The following is a 19,781-nucleotide window of genomic DNA, read 5'->3' on the forward strand; positions in this document are numbered from 1 at the left end:
TATTGATTAGGCTGCAATATTGATTGAATTGACAAAATTGCTCATACTAATAAATTTTATTTTACTCATGAGAATGATTGAAATATCAAAAAACTCTAAAATACCCTAAAACCTCTAAAATGACCAAAATACCTTTGGAATAACCAAAATGACTAAAATGCACTACGAATGTCCAAAATATCCCTAAAACCTCCATAACGCCCCCCCCCCCCAAACCTCCAAAACGACCACAATACCCCCCAAAATTTTTTCAATGACTAAAATACCCTTAAAACCCTCTAAAAATGACCTAAATCCCCTAAACCTAAAAAGGACCAAAATACTATCGAAACCTTTAAAATGACCAAAATACCCTCAAAACCTCTAAAATGACCAAAAAAATACCCCACATTTTGACTAAGGGATAAGATTTAACAATAATTTAAAATAAATTTAAATTATATTCAAACTAAAAATCTATAATCAAACATTTCTAAACTTAAATCCCACACAACCCAGGTTTTTATTTTTGTTTTTTTCCTCAAGTTGCATGATTTAACATTGTAAGTGCACAATTGCACCTGGACCCAAAGAAGATTATGGGCTCAGGCCCAATGAGCCTTAAACAATAAAATTTTTAGAGTGTGGGCTTGAAATCTAGGTTAAAGGTACTGAGAACTTGACAACAGCCTGAGAGTTACAAACACTTGTGAATAAAAATTATTAATGGCAAATAGGCCTCCTCGGATGTAAGCCGAGGAACAACTCTGTATTATTTCTCTTTCTTTCTTACAGGTTACAATCCTTAAATTCTTTTCCTTTTCTTTAGAGAGAGAGAATGAGCGAGAGAGAGAGCCCCCCACTCTTTTGCATTCCTCCCCCTTAAATACCCCTTTTTCAGATACCTTTTGGGACCCTGACTAGAAGTTTCAGCCCTACTGTTCAGGGGTCACTTCCCCATTAATGCGGCCAAGGAGGTAGGTGCAGAGTCTTTAATGCGGAGGTGGCAGCCTTTGCTCTAGATATTTTCCTTAACACTGGTGTATCGAGAAGGTTCAGGGTTTCCTCCTTTGACCATTAGTCTTTCTAGAGTTGTGCTTTGACCTTCATAATAAAACTTTGAATTCTCTTGGGCTTGTCCGAGGAGAAGCTCGTCCTCGGCTGCACCCTTGGACCCTCGGCGTATTGGCCAATTCGTAGAGTTCAATTCTAGAGCGGGTCGACCCTCCATGCTACAGTCCAAAGGCCCATATGCCCGTTTGGGTCCTTTTACTCCCCACAATAGCCCCTCAAAACTCTATTTTTCATCATCCGAGGAGAAAAATAGGGTTTTGATCCAACGAAAACTTTCCCCACACGTTCCGTGAATAACTACGCGTGTGAAGACCGTTTCGCGTCCCAGAGGATGCCACCTGGCGGTTTAATTTTCAAAAACGCGTGCATTTATTACCGTAAGTTACACCTTGTCCCCCACGCTCAACGGTGAGATGAGCATCCAACGGCCCTTGTTACTCCATGAAAATTTGGGCGGGACAAATGTAATTTCGAGGCCGCTTCACGCACGTCGTGACGCTTCGGAAACCTGCGCCTTCATTTATTTCTCCAGAGGCTAATCCCATCAAAACATTAGCAATCACCTTTTGTCTGCAGAAATCCGTGGAAGTTTGCACAACTTGAAATTTGTAAGTCCTCATTTCTTTTCTCTGAACCCTTTCTCCTTAGACCCTGTCCTTGGCTATCCTTATAACAGTTCTCACTCTTAGAACTTAGTTTTTCGTTTCTTTCTGATGGGAATGTTCAAATGTCTAGTTGATACCGCCGCTGGGATGGAAGGTTTTAGAGCCAAGTATCATATTCCCAGCGACGTAGGTCTAGAATACTACCCGGCGAAAGCCGTGGCCGGTGCTAGGAAAACCGGAGAGGTCATCATTCCCATGGTCGCCTTCGTAGAAGGTGGGATGACCCTCCCAATGAAACCCGTAACCAGGGAGTACCTCCACAACCACCGGTTGTGTCCTGATCAGTGCGCCCCAAACGTTTTAGAGTTTTAGGAAGCGTCAATGCTCTAAACGAGCAGATGGGTCTGAACCTCACCTGGCATGATGTCGTTTTTATGTACGAATGCCACAAACTCACTAGAGTAGGTTATTATATCAAATCCCGCTCCAGCGTAGTTAGGTTGATTTCCTGTTTGCCAAAGTCCAATAAAGGCATGAAGGATGACTACCTAATCGTCTCTGGCAACTGGCACGACGGCCCCCACTGCCCTGTTGAGTGGGGAGATCCAGGTGCGACACCCTAGGCTTTAACTTCCCCTAACTTCCTAAATCATCTAGGCATATGTATTGGCATTTACTTGAGTGTCTGACTTCAATTTATTATACGTTCTACGTATCTAACCGTGTTCACTTATTTTGATGTTTTTCTTTGTAGATAAGCGAAACGTGCGCCCTCGCTTAAGCCACTACAACGTTGCCGATTTGAATCGAGTGCTACGCTCCGAAGTGTTCGTCAACGAAGACTTACAACTTAGGGTGGCTCATTTGATTCTTGGGTACAAACCTGTCTACTCGGACTTTCAGGAGATCGAAAACGCAATAATTGTGGGTGACCGGAGGCGAAGAAGGATTCATGTGGCCAGACCGCACTTCTTAGCTGACCAAGACCTTCCCGACGACCCCAACACCATTCTATACAACCGTCCTATCGCGGCAACCCCCCTCTCAACACACTCCCAAGCAACTGCTATCCCGGAGGAGCAGGTGTCCTCTTCACATACACTCGACGACGAAATAGAAAACTTCCATCTTGAGGACATCGAAAGACCTCGAGGAAACCTATTCGTCGTACTTTCTGACGAGGACGAAGAGCCCACCGAGGCCTCTGGAGTTGAAGGGTTCGTTGTTGCCCACCCCCCAGTCAAATCCGAGGAGGACATGGACAGACTTCACGGCCTTTTGACCAAGAGAGGCGAAAAAGTCTCCCAGAAGAAGACAGGAGGGTCCCAAGCTCTTCCATCCTTGCCACCTCCCCCTCCTCCAGCCGAACCTAAGCTTCAAGCTGAAGAGCCAACAAAGAAAAGAAAGGGGGAGGCCGAGGAGACTGCTGGCGAAAAACAAAAAAGACCGAAACAACAGCCGCAGCCAACTCAGCAGTAGAAGCTAGATAAAGGCAAAGGCAGGGCTTGTTCAGTTGAGAGTGGGGAGATCCGGGATGTGGCCGAAGTGCGCCGAGCACCGGCCACATGGTCTCCTGACCTAAAACTAGACGGTGCACCAATTTCCTGCCAGTCTAGTATCAGGGCAATCCAACAAGGCCACGCCCACCATCTGGCTGATGCGTTGGAGTGCCCACTTCTGCTGCCCAAGGACATGGAGACCTTGGAGAGAATGAGCCAACCCCAACTATTCCTGTCCTTAAAAAGGGAGTTAGCCCTGGTAAGTTTTAATTTTTCATGAACATTTCCTCCTTCATAATACTGGATTAATGAGAAGTGTCTTGCTACATCTAATTTCTTAACACTTTATGTAGGCCGTTCAAGAAGTCTTTGTAGCCGAGAAGTTTGTAGAAGACTCTCAGAAAAAGGCTAGACTGGAGCTTGACATTCGAATGGAGACTGAGAAGTCCCTAGGCCAAGCCCTTACAGAAAATGAGAAACTCGTCTCTCAGGTGGCCGATCTCAAAAGAGAAAGAGATGGTGCCGAGGCCAGCCTAAAGATGATGAAGACTCAAATAGAAGGGCAGCGCAAGCTTCTCCATGAAAAAGACGACAAATTAGCCCAAGCCGAGAAGGAGCGCTCGGAATTGGAGAGGGAGCTTACGCGCCTAAAGGAGGAAGCCGGCGCGTTTAGACGCTCTCTGGAGGCCACCAAGCAGGCGAGTTATGAAGAAGGGGTAGCTACAACAGAGGAACAGTTGACAGAGGCTTTTGCGGCCTTGTGCCGGGAGTACTGTCAGCAAGTCTGGGGGGAAGCTCTAAATGTAGCAGGTGTTCCTTCAGCCTCGGAGCTGAGGAAGTCCGAGAACATTTGGCTTCCCCTGGAAATACATGAGATAGAAGAGACTCCTGCTGTTGCTCCTGCCCCTGAGGCAACTCTTCCTGCTCTTCCTTCTACGGCCCCAAAGCTTGTTCCAGATCCTACAGAGCCTTCAGGTTCCGACAAAGAGATGAAAAGGAGTGGGGATGCTGAGAAAGGCTTAAGCGAAACAGTGGAGCCCAATGTCTCTCCAACAAATGCAGCAGACAGAGGGAAACAAGTTTTGTCTCCCTTTAAGTTGGAGCTAAGAAACACCGTGGCAACCAGCATTTCTCAGCAAAATCCCCCTCCAAGAGTTTAGGGACCAGCCTAGGACTTCTCTTTCTTTGTAGCCATAACTTAGCATGTAATGTGTATATGCCAAAATTATTAATGAAAGACAATTTTTGTGCAACTTTCTTTTATTTATTTATTTTTTTGGGCTTATCGTAAGAATTCTTATGAAGACATAGTTAAAGGCAGGTCAGAACAAACAGATCTAGCACCAGGGATTGCACAATTATAACCCCCATACATCCACGCGCACGTTTGCCTAGCACAGTAAAATACTAAAGAACCTGATAGAGAGTAACTTAGTTTGGATGCCAAGCAATGCCTTAGTTAAACAATGCCTTAGTTAATCAATGCCTTATAATCTGTGGCACTGCCTTTAGTAGGATGTAAGGTCCGAGGACCACCCCTTACATAAATTTACTTAACAATTAAGGACACAGAATTTAAAAACCGAATTAATGAATGGTAAGATGCTGATATCCATAAAACATGTAATAGAAACAAGAACCGTGACAAGATATTAAGAATAACAACTTTAACTGTTAAATTTCTCAAAGTAGGAGGTCCGAGGACCCAGTATAACTAAAGTTCTGGTTGACAGATGCTAAGATATCAATTTCCACAAGGTTTGTGGTCCGAGGACTACACTTAACCAAGTTTCTGTTTGATTCTTAAGAACAGTAACTTCAAATGTTAATTTCCCCAAAGTAGAAGGTCCAAGGACCCGGCATAACTAAGGTTCTGTTTAACAAATGACAAGACATCAATTTCCACAAGGTTTGTGGTCCGAAGACTACACATAACCAAGTTTCTGTTTGATTCTTAAGAACAGTAACTTCAAATGTTAATTTCCCCAAAGTAGGAGGTCCGAGGACCCGGCATAACTAAGGTTCTGCTCAACAAATGACAAGACATCAATTTCCACAAGGTTTGTGGTCCGAGGACTACACTTAACCAAGTTTCTGTTTGATTCTTAAGAGCAGTAACTTCAAATGTTAATTTCCCCAAAGTAGGAGGTCCGAGGACCCGGCATAACTAAGGTTCTGTTCAACAAATGACAAGACATCAATTTCCACAAGGTTTGTGGTCCGAAAACTACACTTAACCAAGTTTCTGTTTGATTCTTAAGAGCAGTAACTTCAAATGTTAATTTCCCCAAAGTAGGAGGTCCGAGGACCCGGCATAACTAAGGTATTGTTCAACAAATGACAAGACATCAATTTCCACAAGGTTTGTGGTCCGAGGACTACACTTAACCAAGTTTCTGTTTGATTCTTAAGAGCAGTAACTTCAAATGTTAGAGGTACTTATAACTTTGAAATGTTAACTGACAAAAGCACATTTTATTAATAATAATACCTTCTAAGATTATTTACATTCCATGGGCGCGGTACAATTCTTTCATCTAGGTCAGCTAGCCGATATGACCCTATGCCTGCTACTGAAACAATGCGATAGGGGCCTTCCCAGTTGGGTCCTAGCTTACCCCAAGCTGGGTTCTTAGAAGTCCCTACAACTTTTCTTAGTACAAGATCACCAGGTGCAAGTGGCCTTAACTTTACGTGGGCATCATATCCTCGTTTTAGCTTCTGTTGATAGTAAGCCATTTGGACCATAGCTGCCTCTCGTCGTTCCTCAAGTAAATCAAGACCATTCTCCAGGAGTTCATTGTTATTCTCCGGGCTAAAAGAGCTCGTCTTTAGGGTGGGAAAACCAAATTCCAGAGGTATCACTGCCTTGGCTCCATAAGTCATAGAGAATGGCGTTTCTCCCGTGGACCTGCGCGGTGTGGTCCGATACGTCCACAGTACATGAGGGAGCTCTTCTACCCATCTGCCTTTCGCATCGTCCAACCTTTTCTTAAGCCCACTGACTATGACCTTGTTGACGGCCTCGGCTTGCCCATTTCCCTGAGGATAAGCTGGGGTGGAGTATCTGTTTATGATACCCATGTCACCACAATATTGCCTAAAGGCTTTGCTGTCAAATTGAACGCCATTGTCGGAGATAAGTGTGTGTGGTATATCGAATCTAGTGACAATATTTTTCCAGACAAACTTCTTGGAATCAACATCTTTGATATTTGCTAAGGGCTCGGCCTCAACCCATTTGGTGAAATAGTCCGTTCCCACAAGAAGCCATCTTTTATTTCTTGCTGCTCTCGAAAATGGCCCCACTATGTCCAATCCCCACTGCGCAAAAGGCCAAGGACTGGAGAGAGGGTTGAGAACCCCTCCAGGTTGATGAATATTAGGGGCGAACCTCTGGCATTGATCACATTTTCTAGCATAGTCCTGAGCCTCCCTCTGCATGTTGGGCCACCAATAACCCTGAGTTAGGGCCCTATGGGCTAAGGACCTTCCCCCAGTGTGGCTTCCACAAATCCTTTTGTGCAGTTCCTCCAGAAGTGCTTCTGTTGATTCAGGGTGCACACACAACAAGTACGGTCCTAAGAAGGATCGTTTGTACAGTTTCTGGTCCTCGGACAACCAAAAACGTGGCACCTTTCGACGTATCTTATCTGCTTCAGACTTGTCTTCAGGAAGGATGTCATTCCTAAGAAAAGATAGAACCGGGTCAATCCAACTAGGTCCAGGCCTTATTAGGTGGATGCGGGCCACTTTGGCGGGGGTAAGAGTTGGCTCTAGCAAATCCTCCACAAGGATAATCCTAGGCAAACCATGAGCCGAGGACGTTGCTAACGTAGCCAAAGAATTGGCATGGGTGTTTCCACTTCTAGAGATGTGGGCTAAGACGAAGGAGTCAAATTCTGCTTACTGACGCTTGACCTGGGCCAAGTATTCCTGCATTCTCGGGTCCCTAGCCTCCATGGTCCCCGTGACCTGGCCGACCACTAACTGAGAGTCCGAGAACGCATGAACTTCCTTTCCACCCATCTTATGTAACATGTTCATGCCTACCAAGACTGCTTCATACTCGGCCTCATTATTAGTAGCCGAGAATGACAGCCTTAGAGATTTTTCGAAGATAATTCCCTCAGGGGATATCAGAACAAGTCCGACACCAGACCCTCTCTGATTAGCTACCCCATCCACATACAGCTTCCAAGTCGAAGGCACTGCGGCTGTGATCACACCAACTGATTTTTCATCCATGTGTACTTCTTTTAGAGTTTCTTCTAGCAATGGTTCAGTAAACTCTGCCACCAAGTCAGCGAGGACCTGGCCCTTCACCGAGGTGCGAGGCCTGTGTTTAACGTCAAAAGCTCCTAAAATGGTTCCCCACTTTGCCACCCTACCAGAGTAGTCTGCGCTGCGCAACACTGCCTTGAGAGGCAATTGGGTCAGAACCACTACAGTGTGAGACTGGAAATAATGAAGAAGCTTGCGCGTGGCGTGAACTATGGCCAGAAGCGCTTTCTCCAAGAGCAGATAGCGCACCTCGGCCTCATTCAAAGACTTACTAACACAGTAGATCGGTCTTTGAACTCCGCTGTCATTCCTTATAAGGACCAGGCTGACCACGTGGACGGCCACTGCCAGATAAGCAAACAAGATCTCGTCCGCCTCGGGGCGAGACAAGATGGGTGGCCGAGAAAGATATTGCTTAAGCTGCTGGAAAGCTAATATGCAGTCCTCGGTCCATTGAAACCCTTTCCACTTATTCAACAATTGGAAGAAAGGACGGCATTGGTCAGCTGACCGAGAGATAAATCTATTCAATGCAGCAATCATTCCGGTCAATTTCTGGATCTCTTTTGGGTTCCGAGGCGGCTGCAAATCCTGAATAGCCTTGACCTGTGCTGGGTTCACCTCTATGCCTCTGTGAGTAATCATGTATCCCAAAAACTTTCTGGACCCTACGCCAAAAGAGCACTTTGAGGCGTTAAGGCGCAGTTTGTACTTTCTTAGCACTTGGAAGGTGTCGGCTAGATCTTTGACGTGTGAAGGTATCATTTTGCTCTTTACCACCATATCGTCTACATACACCTTAATAGTCTTCCCCAATTGCTGTTCGAACATCCTAGTCATCATTCTTTGGTAAGTAGCCCCAGCATTTTTCAACCCAAATGGCATGACCTTATAGTGGTAGTTCCCCGTTGGAGTAATCAAAGCCGTCTTCTCTTGATCCTCTACCGCCAAGGGAATCTGATGGTAACCCTGGAAGGCATCCAAAAAACTCATCCGAGGATGTCAAACAGTGGCGTCCACCAGTTGATCAATACGCAGCATTGTGAACGAATCCTTGGGGCAGGCCTTGTTCAAATCCGTGAAGTCCACACATACTCTCCACGTCCCATTCTTCTTTTTAACTACAACCGTGTGTGCCAGCCACTCAGGGTAGAAAACTTCTTTAATAGCCCCAGCCCTCTTAAGTTTGAGCACCTCTTCCTTTACAGCCTCGGAATGTTCTTTGGAAGAATGCCGAGGTGGCTGCCTTCTCGGAACAATGGCAGGGTTCAAACGATGGTAAATGAAGCTCAGATCTACACCTGGAGCCTCATACGGGTCCCACGCAAAAACATCAATATTGTCCTTCAGAAATTCCAACAACTCCATTTTCTCCTGGTGAGGCAAACGTATGCCGACTTGGAAGAACCTCTCTGGATCATCGGCTATCAAAAACTTCTCTAACTCCTCACAATGAGCCTCCTCTCCTGTCATCATTCCAGATGCATCAGGAGCTGTTAACTGCTATAAGTCTTTGGTGATTAAAGCCGAAGACTCGGCTTCTGTCTGGTGCAGCACTGCAGCCGATATGCATTGCCTGGCCACCGATTGGCTGCCGAGAACTTCCTCAACATATTCCCCTGATGGGAATTTAACTTTAACATGCAAGGTAAAGGAGACAGCTCCTAGAGCGTGTAGCTAAGGCCTGGCGAGGATGGCTGTGTATGGAGAGTAAGCGTCAACCACAATGAAATCCACTTCAACCGTTTCTGAGCCGGATTGAACGGGCAAACGAATCTATCCCTTCGACACAATGACCCTCCCTTCGAAGCTTATAAGTGGCGAGTCATAAGGCGTAAGATCTTCCAGCCTCAATCTCAACCCCTTAAATAGATCAGGGTACATGATATCTGCACCGCTGCCCTGATCTATCATCACCCTCCTCACATCATAGTTCCCTATCCTAAGCGTAACTACAAGAGCATCGTCATGGGGTTGGATAGTCCCTATCTTATCATGCTCGGAAAATCCCAAGACAGGAAAATTCAGCTTCACCCTCTTCGGCCTGCAGCTGGACTCCTCGGCCTGAGGATGTGAAACTGCCATCACCCTGGTGGGACCCGAGCCGGTCCTACCAGGTGCAGCAAAAATAACATTAATTTTTCCTAAAGCCGGCCGAGATGAATTACTCCTTTGATTGTTCGAGCCAGATTGACCGCCCTGCCCGCTAGGTTGGCACAAGTGCTGCTTCAGTTTTCCTTCACTGACAAGCTGCTCCAAGTGGTTCCAAAGGGTCCGACAGTTCTCAATAGTGTGGCCCACATCCTGGTGGTACTGGCAAAAGAGGTTCTGATTCCTCTTCGCAGGGTCTCCTGCCATCTTATTAGGCCATCTAAAGAAGGGCTCCTTACGAACTTTCTCCAGCAACTGATGTACTGGTTCTCGGAACACAGTGTTCACTGCCTGAGGTGCTGCTGAGCCGGACTGCCCAACGTAATCTCGCCTCGGCTTGTTATTGTGGTACCTGTCTGACCTAAAATCCCTTCTCTCCTGCGGGATAACCTTCTCCTTACCCTTTCCTTGTTGTTGGTCTTCCTCCACTCTCTTGTACTCGTCAATACGGTCCATGAGGCGACGTACGCTACGGACGGGCTTTTTAGTCAAAGACTTTCTCAGGTCGTGATCAGTAGGAAGACCTACCTTAAAGGTATTGAGCGCCACCTCATCAAAGTCGCCATCTATTTCATTAAATATCTCCCAGTAACGGTCAAAGTATGCTTTCAACGTCTCTCCATCCCTCATAGTCATGGATAACAGCGAGTCCAATGGCCGAGGTACTCTGCTACACGTGATGAACCGCAAAGCGAATGCTCTAGTGAGCTCCCCAAACGAACCTATAGACCCCGATTTAAGGCCGTTGAACCACCTCATAGCAACAGGTCCCAAGCTAGAGGGGAAAACTTTACACATCAGAGCCTCATTATGAGAGTGCACCGCCATCCTCTGGTTAAAGTGACTCACGTGCTCCACCGGATCAGTCCGGGCATTGTAGATGGTAAAGGTGGGTTGAGTAAACCTCCTGGGAAGCCTCCCCTTCTCTATCCTCCTTGAAAACGAAGATTTGGAGAGTTGATGCAACGCCTGACTTATAGCATCGTTCCCCAAGCCCCTAGAAGGAAACTTCTTGCGTCTACGAGCTGGTTGGTCGTCCTCCTCGCTAGAGGACATTGCACTGGGGGGTGAGCATGACCTTGAGCTGTAGCTACCTCCCCGTACCTCCTCTGAGGAAGGATTAGATGAGGACGGTGAAGACCTGCGTCTGGCACGGCGTAACTTTCTTTTCAGACGACCAATCTCCCTCTGCATGGCCCTAGCACCATCCTCGTGGGTGGTGCTACCCCCGCCCTGAGGATGGCTAGCCCCTGGGTATTCTGTATGGACACTTCCTTCACGATCCCTTTGACGCTCAAGGCACTCGAAATGATCCTCCGGTTGTGATCCCTGTGACTCTGCATGGTGAGAACCTAGGCTTGCCATGGTATCCCAACCTTTTCTAGACTAGATTTCCCATAGACGGCGCCAATTGTAAGTGCACAATTGCACCTGGACCCAAAGAAGATTATGGGCTCAGGCCCAATGAGCCTTAGACAATAAAATTTGTAGAGTGTGGGCTTGAAATCTAGGTTAAAGGTACTGAGAACTTGACAACAGCCTGAGAGTTACAAACACTTGTGAATAACAATTATTAATGTCCAATAGGCCTCCTCGGATGTAAGCCGAGGACCAACTCTGTATTATTTCTCTTTCTTTCTTACAGGTTACAATCCTTAAATTCTTTTCCTTTTCTTTAGAGAGAGAGAATGAGCGAGAGAGAGAGCCCCCCACTCTTTTGCATTCCTCCCCCTTAAATACCCCTTTTTCAGATACCTTTTGGGACCCTGACTAGAAGTTTCAGCCCTACTGTTCAGGGGTCACTTCCCCATTAATGCGGCCAGGGAGGTAGGTGCAGAGTCTTTAATGCGGAGGTGGCAGCCTTTGCTCTAGATATTTTCCTTAACACTGGTGTATCGAGAAGGTTCAGGGTTTCCCCCTTTGACCATTAGTCTTTCTAGAGTTGTGCTTTGACCTTCATAATAAAACTTTGAATTCTCTTGGGCTTGTCCGAGGAGAAGCTCGTCCTCGGCTGCACCCTTGGACCCTCAGCGTATTGGCCAATTCGTAGAGTTCAATTCTAGAGCGGGTCGGCCCTCCATGCTACAGTCCAAAGGCCTATATGCCCGTTTGGGTCCTTTTACTCCCCACAAACATCATATCATATCATCATAACATATACTATACTATTTAATAAAAGTTGGCCTTTAGCCGTGCTTGCGTTAAGTGGCTACTCTCACTAATTATTAAATTAATTATATATTTTTTTGTTATGATGTATTTCCTCAATTAAGGGATAATATTTAGAAACTATTTAATTTAGATAAAAAATCATTATTTAAATTTCAACAAATTTAAATTCTTTCTAACTAAAAGTTTATTATAAAAATTTCTAAACTTAAAACCCACACAACAACCCAAGTTTTCTTTCTTAAAAAAACCCTCATGTTTTGACCAAGGGATAAGATTTAACAATAATGTAAAAAAAAAAAAAAAAAAAAAAAAAAAAAAAAAAAAAAAAAAAAAAAAAAAAAAAAAACTAAATTCTATTCAAACTAAAAGGCTACTATCAAAGATTTATAAACATAAATCCCACACAACTCACGTTTTTTTTTTTTTTCCCCTCAATTTGCATGATTTAACAATAATTTAAAACAAATTTAAATTCTATTAAAAATTAAAAGTCTATTATAAAAAATATCTAAACTTAAAGTCCACACACCCCATGTTTTTATTTTATTTTTCTCAAGTTGCATCTTATTAAATTAATATTTTACTAGGATATTTAGCTACAAAGCTCTTGACTAAGGGATATGATTTAACAATAATTTAATTTAGATAAAGTATTATCATCTAATTTTTAGAAATATAAATTATATCCCAACTATAAATCTATTATTAAAAATTTCAGAACTTTTATATATTTAGCCATGACTTTTCAATACAGTCCCTCTCAACCAATAAGTCATTCCTATAATTAAATCCCATACAATATTCCCTACGTTGTTGTATTTTTCTTTTTTCAAGATGCAAATTACGCTTATGTTTTAATATAATAAATTCATCTTACTTATTGTTATTTACTTTTGAATTTGCATGCAGGATATTATTCCAAATAAAGTTTACTATAAAGAAGCAAAACAATAGACGCCCATTTAAATTCTTGGTTCTATTATGTAAGTTTTTATTTTATTTTTTATATTCTCAATTTTTGAACTCTTTGGTTTATGTTTTGGTTTTCGATTATAGTTATTGTATTTAATTTTTTATTAAACTCTAAACAGTCATAACTTAAAGCAATTTTTTTTATAATTATTTTAAAAATTTTGAGCTTATATATGAATTTTAATCAAGTCGTGCATCGCACAAGAATAATACTAGTTTGACGATAAAGTAGTCTATATAAACATGATTATTGCATATACGTAACATAACAATATTGCCCACGGCTATTCAGCTAACCCTCTCTCTTTCTGATGTTCTCCTCGTTTCTCCACATCCATGGCTTTAGCAATTTCACTTGATACCAAAACCTTGAAGGCATCACCTGTTCATCCACCTAAGATAACAAGCGTAAAAGTACTAGTTGAAAACAAATACATGAAATTTTATACTTGGATATTATTAACAAGTACCTTAAGGCTTAAGGGCACATGTTAAAAATGAGTAAAATGCTATTATGAGTGTAATAGATAATTTATTTTATAAAAAATATACCTGTTAATGATACAGTGGCTAACACACTTGAAGTAATATGTACTTTTTTGGATATATGCATACAATTTGACTTAATTTTTTAAAAGATAGACATGTTAAGATGTGCCTTAAACACACACGCTAAAGATTAATAACTGCTCAATTCCCCCTCCAAAAAAAAAAAACCTACTCAATTATGAGCTGTAATACTTTTTTTTTTTTTTTAGGAAATTACATTTTACCACTCTAAACTATGCCCCAAATTACACTTTGCACCCTAAACTATTCAAATGCACAGTTTGCACCATAAACTATGACTCTTGTTACACTTTACACCTTAGAGTTCGTTTTATTGTTAAGTTGGACAGAAGTATAAAGCATATGACTTGCACGTATATTTCTTAAGTGACACAAACTTAAAAGACAAAAAAGCCACTCATCCCAATCAGTTTAAAACAAAACTTTTTTTTTTTTTGGGAAATTGCACTTTACCCACCTGTGATTTAGCCCGTTTTAACTATGCTCACCTGTGGTTTAAAAGTTATCACTTAACCCACTTGTGGTGGCCTCCGTTAGACCCCCGTTACCCACCTCTGCCCTTTCCATTAGAAATCCTCATTTACTATATAAGCCAAAATTAGAACCCAAATAGAACCCTAAAAAAAGAACGAGCTCTCTCCCTCCCTCTATCTTAAAACCCCCAAAAATCTCCAAACTCATAATCCCTTTCTCTCTTTACTTTGATTGCCAAAGTGAAATCCCCGAACACTTGCAAGCAAGGAGGAGGTGTGTTGAAACTTGGGTTTTCCTCTATATCAGGTATGAAATGACTTTCTAGGGTTTACCATTGTTGTGTTTGTTCTTTTACAACGTGAACGATTGATGAAGGTAATTCGGATTAAAGTTTTTCTGTCATAAAATTAGTGGTTTACCATTGGTGTGTTTGTTCTTTTATAGTTGACATTGATGATTGTGGTCCCTAGGAATATTTTGGTTAGATGCATCTTTAGGTTGTCTGTGGTCCCATGGAGACAAATGGTTTACTTGGTTGTGTTTCTTGTCTCTGACCCCACGTTAAATGGTATTTTATGTGCAACTAAAATTATTTTGCTTTTGTCAATGATTGGTGCTCTCTGTGAATGCGTTGGTTATGTATTTAATAACTGTTGTTTGTGCATGTGTTTTAACTCCTACAGATGGCTGATAAAATTTGTTTTGATTTTACTATTCACCATAGTGGGAATTTTGAGTGGAACCCTGGTTTAGAGTATGTAGGTGATGAGGTATATACAATGGGTAATGTTGATCCAAATCTACTAAGTCATTTTGAGATATAAGACATTTGTGTTGAGGTTGGGGGACCCATGAACAGTAGGATTTATTATTTAATACCTGGTGGTGACTTAGAGTAAGGGTTAAGGTTAATTACTTCAGATGATGATGTGACCTACATGTGTGAACTACATGCTAAAGGGCCAACAAATGAAATCACACTTTATGTAGAACCTGAAGTTGAACCAATTGCTATAAAAGAACCTATAGTTGAACCAGATCAACCAATTGCAGTAGACCAGCCATGCGAAATGAATGATGAATATGATGATACTGATTGTGAGGAGGTGACCAATAATGTCTCTATTAGATCATCTGTGGTTGACCAAAATGATGTTAATAAAGAATCTGTTGAGGGTTTAAGGGATGTGAGTATTGGTGGAGCTGTGCATGTGGATGACCATGCTACCCATGGATAGAACGTGGATGAAAATGCTACCCATGGACAAATTGTTGGTAGTGAAGATGTTCATGTGGATGAACCTGATTGGCTGGATGAAGGGTATGAAGGACCAGATTATCCTGATGACATATTTGGCCTTAGAACAATGAGGTGCCCAATATGAGAGAGCATCAAAGAGATACTGAAAAATGTAAATGAGGGAGAGCATTTGAAGGAGCTAGTTACAGATAAAGGGAAGAGACCGTAAACTGCTGCCAGTGATCAAGCTGTTGATGATAATGATTGAGCTGAAAAAGCTCTTGATGATGATGACACTAGGAGCATTACCAGTTCTGAGGATGAGGATGAAAGGGTGAATGTCCAGAGTTTAATGAGAAGACTGGCATGAGTAACCTTTAGTTATGCAAGTGTATGAAGTTCCCAAATGAGAAGGTGTTTAGGGCTGCCTTGAAGGAATATGTAGTGAAAAGCCCTATGAACATTAAGTTCAAGCTTAATGAAAAGACCAAAGTTTCTATCCACTGCAAGTATGAATGTGGTTAGAGGGTATATGCATCATAAATTGCAGGGGAGTTAACCTTCCAAATAAAGACCATAGTACCAACTTGTACATGTGGGAGGACATTCAAGCATAGACAGGTCACTTCTACATATGTGGCTAGGAAGTACTTGGATGATTTCAACAAAAACCTTGACTGGGCAATTTTTGGTTTAAAGCATCGAGTTATGCAGGATGTGTCTGTGGACTTGAGCATAAATCAAGTGTACAGAGCTAAGGGACTTTGTAGAGAAGATAAGAGTAACTGATGTGGGGAGTAAGGTGATTCTGTAAACTGAAATTACTGAGCCTAACACATAACCCAAGTTCAAGAGGATGTATGTGAGATACAATGCACAGAAAGTTGGATTCTTGGGGCGGTGTAGGCCACTTGTAGGATTAGATGGTTGCCACTTGAAGGGCAAGTTTGGTGGACATATATTATCAGCAACTGCAAGGGATGAAAATGACAATATTTTCCCTGTTGCATTAGGTGTAGTTGAGCAAGAAAACAAAGATACTTGGGTGTGGTTTTTACAAACATTTGCAAATGATATTGGGAGGCCAGATGAGTTGACTCTGGTGTTCATTTCAAATAGGCAGAAGGTAATACAATTCACTTGCTTTATGAGATTTTTGTTTGTTCTTAGATATTACATTTCTACTTTTTGAAAGTTTTTTTTTTGTTCTTAGGCAGATGGTATTCATTTTTGTTCTTTGGATGTTTTTTGATTGTATTTATGATAACCAGGGATTGATACCTACCATGGAGATGTTGTTCCCAACAGTTGAACATAGATTATGTGTGAAGCATATTTACAACAACTTTAAGTTAAACTTCAAGGGTTTAGAATTGAAGGTTGAATTATGGAGGTGTGCTGCAACAACAACAGTTAGGGAGTTTGAGAAGAGAATTCAAGATATGAAGATATTGGACAAAGAAGCATGGGAGTATCTAGTAGACATCCAACCAACCTAATGGACCAAGTCACATTTCACTCCAAGGGCCATCTCTAATTGTTATGTGAACAATCTTAGTGAGTCATATAATTCTATGATACTATAAGCTAGGGATAAGCCTATCATTGCCATGCTAGAGTGGATTAGGGTTAGATTGATGAGTAGAATATACAGTAAGAGGACTGGGATTGAAAATTTCACTAGTGACATATGTACAAACATAGTGCAGAAGCTTGAGCAGTTGAAAGTTGATTCTAAGTCATTTTCTACTGTTCTATCAGGTTGCTATATATATGAGGTTGATAATGAGTATGAGAGGCATATGGTTAACCTTACAAGAAAGTGTTGTACTTGTAGAGTTTGGGATTTGACAGGAATCCCATGTAAACATAGTGTTGCAGCAATCTATAAGAACCTGGAGAGGCCTGAGGATTATGTGCATGCATGCTATAAAAAGGATACATGTGTGGTTGCATATAAGGAGATGATTACCCCACTGCCTGACCAAGATGAATGGGTTGAAACCAACCAACTTGCCTCTGTTGCTCCAATTGTGTACAAGCCTCCAGGCAAGCCACCAATGAAAAGGAAGAAAGATGCAGATGAGCCAAACAACCCATACAAAGTTTCTAGGTCATATAGACCTATAAAATATGGGTTTTGTCATAAGGAAGGGTATAATTCATGGAGGTGTAAGGCTGGAATAACTAGTGAGACACCATGGCAAAGGAGACAAAGCCTTGAGAGGCAAAAAAAAATTGTAAGTAAAGCAAGAATGTGTTTACTATGACAACTATATTACAAATCTATTTATGATGCAAGACAATTCTTTTTATGGGGACAAGGAACAAGCACTGACTAACCAGCAAGCACTGACCAACCAGCAAGCACTGACCAACCAAATCAGGGTGTAAATTCATTACCTCGGCCAGCAAGTCAGCCACTTAGGCAACCAGTAAGGAGGTTTGCACGGCAGCCACCCTGGTTTACCAACTAGGAAGGCAGCCAGCCAGCCAAACAGCCAGTTAGCCACCTAGGCAACCACCAAGGAGGTTTGCAAGGCAGCCACCCTGGTTTGCCAACCAGGCAGCTAGCCAACTAGCCAGCCACCTAGGCAACCACCAAGGAGGTTACCCAGGTAGCCAACCAGGCAACCAATCAGCAAGCAAGGCAGTCAACAAGATTAGCAAATAAGAAGGCCAACTAGGCAACCACCATTCAAGCAAGGCAGCCACCTAGATCTGCAAACAAGGCAGCCAACCAGCAAGCAAGGCACCCACCTGAACTAGTAAACAATGCAGCCAAGCAGACAACTAATCAACCAACAAGTGGGGTAGCTAGCCATTCAACAAGAAAGCCAACCACCCATCAATCAAGTCAACTAGTCAACCACCCACAAAAGTAGTCACTAAGGCAGCCAACAAGCAAACCCTACACATAGCCAACTAAAACATCTGCTTTTGCTTCAAGCAGACTACCACCATTTGTAGCAGATTCAAGCAGACCACTACCAAGTAAAGCACCCAAAGCTCAATGGTTCTCATACAGCCAACCCATCTCTCATACTCCTAAGGAAACATGAGACACAAGAAAACCTCTATCTTAGGTATATACACAAACACAAACACCACCCTTTATACTTACATAACACACTGGATTAGATCTTGATATGGAGTTGCTATGTATTTTGCAACCTCCAAGGGGGTTGGTACTACCAAGGGTAGTTGGGAGCATTCATCTGTTTTCATATGGGAGAGGATGTGGATTAAGAGCTGAGACATCTGGTGTAATGTTCTCAATAGGCAGGGGCAAGGGCAAGGTCTTTGGCAAATGAAGATTGGAGAATGTGCAAGCAGAAACTTTACTTTACTTTTTTTGTTATTATGCATGTTTGATAGTGGCATGTCACCACTTTTTTTTTATTGTGCATAACTTTCTACTGTAAAGTTATTTTGTTATTGTCTTAGTAGGGACAGAACCACCTATTATTAAAGTACTTTGGCAGTGTTTAGCCCTTAATGTTAGGTGGAGTCCACTTGTTTTGAACAATGCTTATTATATATGTATGGAATGGTGCCATTATTTAAAACATACTTCTTTATGCTTCTTCAATTGATGTAAACAGAATCTTGTAGGGTGCATATGCAATTGTCCCTTATATAAAGAAGAACAGATTTCATACCCTATTCAAATTACAAGAAAACATTACATAAAAAACACATTACAAGGCAGCATTACACATTACATAAACAAGGCAGTATGCTCTATTCAATTTACAAGATCACATTACATAAAAAAAAAAAAACATTACAAGGCAGAATTACACATTACATAAACAAGGCAGCATACTCTATTCAATTTACAAGATCACATTACATAAAGAACACATTACAAGGTAGTATTACACATTACATAAACAACGTAGCATTACATAAACAAGAACAAATTACATAAAGAAGAACACATCACATAAAGAACACATTACATACTTTATTCAAATAAACAACAACATTACATAGTGCCAAATACATGGAATACACTTGTCAAAAGTGGTAGTACCCAAAATTATACAATAACTACAACAATTTACCTTCAAGGCAGACTCAATGGCTTTGTTCTAAATTCTCCCATCCTACCAAAAAACACAAAAAAAATAAATAAATAGAAAAAAAACCCCATGACACAACAAGTGCAAATTTGTACTTCTGTAACTTCTCTTTAGCTATCCTCTCTCTAACCCTAGCTTTTTCTTCCTTTCGCTTGGCTACTTTTTCCCTCTCAATAGCTGTTGTTTCCCTATCAGTAGCCTCCTTTTCCTTTTCCTCTACTACTCTTGCTTGATTCTTGTACATACTGAATCTTGCAAGGACAATGGGTGCAACTTCAGACCCACACTTACATGTTTTGCCATCCAACCACCTAAAGTATTTACAAGTAGGTTCATCTTCCTACAAACAAAATCAAATTAGGGTTATTCATAAAGCCAACAAAACTAGAAAACCAACAAAACCAGAAAAAAAAAAAAAGGAAAAAAAAAAATCTGAAAACCAACTATTACTCACCACATCATAGTAGTTGCACCCATAAAACCTTCTCCCAAAATTGTTCTAGGTCAAAGTAGTCTATAGCTGACAACGATTAGCAGAGCATGAATGGTGATTGGAACCCAAGTAATAACTTGAAGAAGACATGTTCAGATTTCACTTTGGTAATCAGAGTACAGAGAGAAATGGGTTTGGGGATTTTTAGGGATCTTGACATAGAGGAAATGGGTTTGGGGT

The 19,781-nt window shown here is 41.9% G+C and overlaps 1 protein-coding gene across 1 annotated transcript; it reads left to right on the top strand.

Annotated features, from left to right (window-relative positions):
• The first annotated feature begins 15,876 nt into the window (after positions 1-15,876).
• LOC142644096 (uncharacterized) lies at positions 15,877-17,290 on the top strand. The gene is made up of 3 exons (XM_075818776.1): positions 15,877-16,146; positions 16,292-16,491; positions 16,612-17,290. The coding sequence occupies exons 1-3, from the start codon at positions 15,877-15,879 to the stop codon at positions 17,288-17,290; spliced, it is 1,149 nt and encodes a 382-aa protein (XP_075674891.1).
• The last annotated feature ends 2,491 nt before the right edge of the window (positions 17,291-19,781 follow it).

The sequence above is a fragment of the Castanea sativa genome, chromosome 7 (assembly GCF_040712315.1).
Source record: "Castanea sativa cultivar Marrone di Chiusa Pesio chromosome 7, ASM4071231v1".
Taxonomy (NCBI): Eukaryota; Viridiplantae; Streptophyta; class Magnoliopsida; order Fagales; family Fagaceae; genus Castanea; species Castanea sativa.